Raw genomic sequence first — 5,617 nt, 5'->3', positions numbered from 1 at the left:
GCCCGTCCGGCCCTCCCGAGGATTCTCCCGTTGCGACCGTCGGGGAGGCGGGACGGCGTGTGACTGGCGGCTGCTCTTGTCTCGTTTCAGCGCCGCGCGGCCTCTCTCCGGCGTTGCCTCGCTGTGCCGCGACTGGCTCTCCGAGCTGCCCCTGAAGCTGGTGGCCGAGTGGCTCCACGAGGACCTGGCCGAACGGCGGCAGCGCCTGTCCTTCGACGAGACCCCCACCGGCGGCGCCTTGACCTGGTTGCCTGACCGCACCCGTGGAGAACCCGCACGCCGGGGTTGCCTGGTGTTCCCGGCCGGGGAGGCCGCGGACCGGCTCTGTATCCTCCGGGACGAGGGGATGGGGCAGGGGTCCGGGGCCGTGGGGCAAGGGCGTCTTCAGCCCCCTTGGCAGCACGGCTTTTCCTTAGCGGCCACTGCAGGCTTCCAGGAGGCGGTCCTGAGACCAGCGGCGGCTGGCAGCAGCGCCCTGAGACCCGAACTCCGTGGCTGCCCTGCCCAGTTCGAGCTGAACGGGGCAGTCTGGCAAGTGGCAGCTGCCCACCTGGAGGGCAGCGGTGGGTACAGCGGTTACCGGGACGGTTGGCCGTGCTCTGCTGACCTTGCTGGTCTTGAAGGGGGCCTTTCTGTTCCATCCATCCCAGACTTCCTGGGGGTCCGCTGGGACCATTTCTGTGCGGACCATTTCTGTGCGGCATGGAGGCAGCAGCGTGGAAGGGCTCCCACCCCTCTGCAAGTGGTTTGCACAGAAGCCCCCTGCTCTTCCATCGCAGTCAGGTACGCGGCCTCTCTCCAAGGGGGGGCTGGGGTGGGGTTCACGGAGCTATCTGCTGGTGGGACAAGGGGACATGTGCGGTTTCCTGGCAGCTTGGGGGGTAGGGGCAATGGATCTCTTGCCAGGAGGAGGGTCTTTCTGCTCTTCCCCAGCCCCGCTCTTTCCTTGCAGCCCCCACCTGCCCGGCGAGCTGTCCTTGTGCACCCTGGAAGGGGAGCTGTACCTGTGGAACGTGGAGACGGGGTGAGCCAGGCCGGGGCTGATGGCCTTTATGGGTGGGGCCCCAGACTGGAGGGCTTTGGTGGGGGGTCTTGCAGCCTTAAGGGGGAATGTGCTCCTTGGCTCTTCCGGGCCTGGGGGGAAGGGAATGAGGTTCAAGCAGTTCTGGCCCAAATGTGATGGGGGAGCCAGAGAGAATAGCCAGTGGGTCAAAAAGTCTCTCCTGATCGCGTTGAGGGGGGTGTGTACTTTGGCCCTGCTGCTTCTGAAGGTTGGGTGTTGCTCTCTGGCCAGCAGGTTGCGAAAGGGGCAGGGACCCTTCCCCTTGGCGCTGGAGTGAGTTTTCTGCCCACCCACGAGTGCTGACCTTTGAGTGCTGACCTTTGCCGACAGTACCGGCCTGAAGGGTCTCGACCAGAGGGTAAGGCTTGAGTGGGGGGGCAGGGCGTTCCCTGAGCAGTGCTGCTGGCTGCAGACCCTTAGTGACCACACAGGTAACAGGGAGCGGTGTGTGTGTGTGTGTGTGTGTGTGTGTCTTTCAGGGGAGAATCTGCAACCAGCTAGTTTTCAGCGAAAGGTTAAGCAAGTATTTTGCTCCGGAAAGTGAAAGGACACAGGGGAGCTTCCCCCTTCTCTTTTTTTGAATCTCCTCCCACTCCATCCAGGGAGAAAGCAGGGAGGGTTTTGTTTGTGTGAGTTTGTGTTAGAGAAAGAGAGAGAGAGAGAGAGAGAGAGAGAGAGAGAGAGAGAGCTAGCCAGGAGGGAAGAGGAAGAGGAGGAAGGCGAGGTGCTGGCCAGGAAAAGTGTGGGGCCTCGCAGATGGAGCAAGCAAACTTACAAAAAGGGGAGCTCTCTCTCTCTCTCTCTCTCTCTCTCCCTCTCCCTCTCCCTCTCCCTCCCTCCCTCCCTCCCTCTCTCTCTTGTCTCCTGGACCCTGCTGGTGTTTCTGCCCAGCTCCATCTGGACTCTTGGGGGAGAAAACCCACGGAAGCAGCAGCTCTGCTCTTTGCCTCTTCCTTGTTCATCTCCAAACAGGTCTTCCTGGCAGCAGATTTTTCTTTCCCTTCCTTGGACCACTGATCCAGCCCTATCCCCCCCCCTTTCCTTTAATTTCCTCTTCTCTTGTGAACATCTGTTCCAGTTGTGCCTCAGATTACCTATTTGCTGGTGCACCTCCTTGGTGAGGTAATGGGCTACAAGGGGAAACAGGAGGAAGAGCCTCAACCGAGATGAGGATCAGATTAAAAAAAAATGTGTCCAAGCTAGAAATGAAATTTGAGGAAGGGTCTCAGACCTAAGGACTTTCTTCCCTTTCAGGAAGATGAAGAGAGGGAGGTGGATTCAGCCTTGTAAGGTTCTGTTACTGTAACTTTGTAATAAAAGTAATGTAAGTCCTAAACACATCAGAATTTCCTGAGATTTCATCACCTGTTCCTGATCTGCTGAACAGAGATGCAGCTGGGTAACATCCCATAATAAGCATGGGGGGTGCACTTAGTGAAGCTCTGGGGTATCTGAGGAACTGCCTCACCCCAATGGGGCTAGCTGGCCCCTCTCCTTCCATGGAAGCAGCCTAATTTGGATCCCACTGGCCAAAGAATTTCTGCTGCTGGGCTCCAGGAGAAGAGCATTTTCTGCTGTGCCCCCCCCCCAGAATATTCTACCACCAGAGGTGAGTTTCCTCCCACACACACACACATACACACAAACCTGGTCTTCTGCAAGAGCCTGAAAACCTGGCTCAGCCACTCAGCCTGGGGGCCTGACCGGATAGGGTACGTTGGCTGTGTCTCATGGGGTAGAGAAGATTCTTACCCCCAGGCTGTCCATCACCTTGGTTCTTAACTTTTAATCTTTCTATTCTACTTTCAATTGGTTTTAGCACTTTTTAACTTTTATTACATTGTAAGCAACCCAGAGTTGCTTTATTAGTGAGATGAGTGGCATAAAAAGGTATTAAAATAAAATAATTCAATTCTGGGGTTGTTTTTTGACATGCTAAGGTGGGGCCTTTTGCCTCTGGACCTTTAAGCAAAAATGCCAGGTTACTTTTTCTTGTTCCTCTAATGGCTCCACTTGCAAAATTCTTGATTGCAAATCCAATTTTTATAACTGAACCGGTTGTGGCCAACCACAAGTGTCGAAATAGGTTCTAGCTAACTGCTGGTTCTAAAAATGACTCTATCAAGCAAAGCTTCAGCCATGTGATTAGGATGGACCAGGTCTGGGTGAAGCTAATTCATGGCTCACTTGCAAAAAGCCTATAATAATTTCCTAATAAATTAATAGGTCAGATCCTCAGTGGATTAGCTCCAGATTCCCAAAGTCTTCAAGGGCAAAGGCTGTGTAAAGAGACTCTACCCCAGAGCTAGCTTTGAGCCCCCCCTCCAGATGGGGATCCTATCCAGCCTCTCCTGGAAACCTGCAGACTGGCACCCAGGGAGCTTCTGAAAGACCAGGGAGGCCGATGCTGCTCAGGCAAACATTTTATTGGAGAAGAGCATCTGATGGGTGAGGTTGGAAGGGTCACCCCCTCCATTCCCCCCAAAAAAGGCAGAAAAGGGGTAGCCTTGCTCTCTTCACCCTCTCACTCTGTGCGGTAGAAGGTGTTTGGGCCAACCCTACAGTGAAACAGGAGGAAGGGAAATGTCAAAAATCATGGTGGCATGATTGATGTTCCCCCCCCAGGCCGAGCATCCCATCCCCCACCCCATTCCCTCCTCTCACCCACTCACTTGAGAATGAAAAGGGAGGGCAAAGTAAATGGATGCCACTGGTTCTCAGGGGCGGCCAGGGCAGGGTAGGTCCCTACGTCTGATGAGGGGAAGGACACTGACCCAAAGCAGCGTGGACTTAGTCTCCTCCGGCCTTTAGGGGGGCCTCCCTTGAAGCAGCTCCATCCAGGGGGCCGCAAAGGTAGCTTCTTTGGAGGGGAGCAGCAGAGCTGCAAGCCTTGTGCTCCAGGAAGGCACCCAGGTGGCTTCTTTGCCCCCTACAAATATGGGGCTGAGCTACTGTTCTCTGATTTGAGTAGAGCAATTAGTGCCAACTCTCCAAGTGTTGCCAGCTGTGGGCAACCCAGACTGTGGTGCCAGGCAAACCACTCCTGTCAGTGAGAACGACCTGGGGAAGTTCCTCAAAAGCTTTGCTGTCTTTCTTTGTGGGGGAAGTGGCAGAAACGGAGTCTCCTAGACTCACAATGCCAGCCTCTCCTGCAGGAGCTGCCCAGAGAGAGGCAAACCATTGGGGCGCCCTTTCAAGACCCACTTTGGGGGGGGGGAGAGAGAGAGAGAAAGAAGAGGTACCCAGGGCCCATCCAGTTAGGGGGCGCAGCAGTTCAGTCCCTGCATTTCCTTACCGGGTCGCCCCCCAATCATTTGCCTCGGATCCAACCTTCTCACGCAACAGCCAGGTTGTCTTCAAGTGATCTTTTCCGCTCCTATCCACATGACACTGGCCCACAAAGACTGCGGTGGATTCTGTCAGATCAAAGTTGTTGTATCAATTGGGGGGGGGATATAGTTCGCATAAAGACACCCCCCCCCGCGCTCACCGATGCTATCTTGAGATTGGGAATGTTTTATAGGCTCCAAAATATTTGGGCATCTCCATCTGATGGGGGGGGGGAGAGAGGACATTCAGTGAAAGAATCTGCGAGAGGCAGATCTAAGGAAGGGGCGATCCACTAGATTCCCCCCTCCCGTTCTATTTGCTTCCACACCAAATAGTGAGTGGCTCTACCAGTGACTTTCCAGCTGACGGTGAAGCCAAAGGTGGGCTGGAGCCCCTGATGCTGGATGCCCTGCAGCGGGAATGGAGGGAAGGGCTTGCCGGAGCCCGAGACTGCCGTTTTGTACACGCCGCTGAACACCCCCGTGTTACTGACGCTGTTGATCTCCATGGTGGAGTTGAGGTCATCCTTCCAGCTGCCGCTCAGGGAGCACTAAAGGAGAGCGGGAGGGGGGAGGAAAGCGGCTCACGGCGCTAGCCAAGCCCAGCTGTCCAACAGGTAGAGACTCTGGCTCCATTTTCTCCGGGGGATCTGAAAACACCCGCTGCTCCCACGTGCCCGACCCCCAAGGCTGCCCACGCCGATGGGGCTGGCAAAGGCGGCACATCCCAAAGTCCGTCGGTCGAGGCGCCTGCCAGACCGCGTCCGGGACGACACCCCGCGGGCGGATCGCTCTGCCATCTGCGCAGCGAGCGAGAGAGAACCAGCCCCGGCGGCAGGCTGCCGAAGTCGCGGCCGAGCACGGAGGAGGACACGCTCGGCCACCCGGCCGTGGGAGATCGAGGGCCTGTTAGAGCGACGGCACCGGGTGCGATCAACCCCGAGGAAGCGGCAGCCTCTGCGCAGCCCGCAGGCTCCTACCAGCTCCTCCTGTCGGCCACCCGAGCAGAGGTTGGTGTCCGGGAGGAGGCTTTTCACGGGGGAGGTTGGAGCCCTCCGCCCGTCACCCCGGATCTCACCTTGGCGGCAAAGGTTCCCGAGCAGCCGAGCAGGAAAGCGAGGAGCCCCAAAGCTGCCAACCCAATCGCCATGGTGTTCTCCAGGAATCTAGACGTGACAGCCCCAGGCGGGACGCCCCTTATAAAGCCCCGCTCGCACCCGCTCTC

General features: G+C 56.9%; 1 protein-coding gene across 1 annotated transcript; it reads right to left on the bottom strand.

Annotated features, from left to right (window-relative positions):
- Positions 1-3,542: 3,542 nt before the first annotated feature.
- On the bottom strand, positions 3,543-4,910 carry LOC107300019 (avidin). Its single transcript, XM_015829363.1, has 3 exons — positions 4,742-4,910; positions 4,359-4,479; positions 3,543-3,621 (listed from the first exon to the last, which is right to left on the bottom strand). Exons 1-3 carry the CDS (start codon positions 4,899-4,901, stop codon positions 3,588-3,590), a joined length of 315 nt encoding a protein of 104 aa, XP_015684849.1. The 5' UTR covers positions 4,902-4,910; the 3' UTR covers positions 3,543-3,587.
- Between the last annotated feature and the right edge of the window lie 707 nt (positions 4,911-5,617).

This window comes from Protobothrops mucrosquamatus, unplaced genomic scaffold (genome assembly GCF_001527695.2).
Source record: "Protobothrops mucrosquamatus isolate PMUCROS unplaced genomic scaffold, P.Mucros_1.0 scaffold5957, whole genome shotgun sequence".
Classification (NCBI taxonomy): domain Eukaryota; kingdom Metazoa; phylum Chordata; class Lepidosauria; order Squamata; family Viperidae; genus Protobothrops; species Protobothrops mucrosquamatus.
The sequence above is the reverse complement of the archived record's forward strand: the minus strand, read 5'-3'. Positions and strand labels throughout refer to the sequence as shown.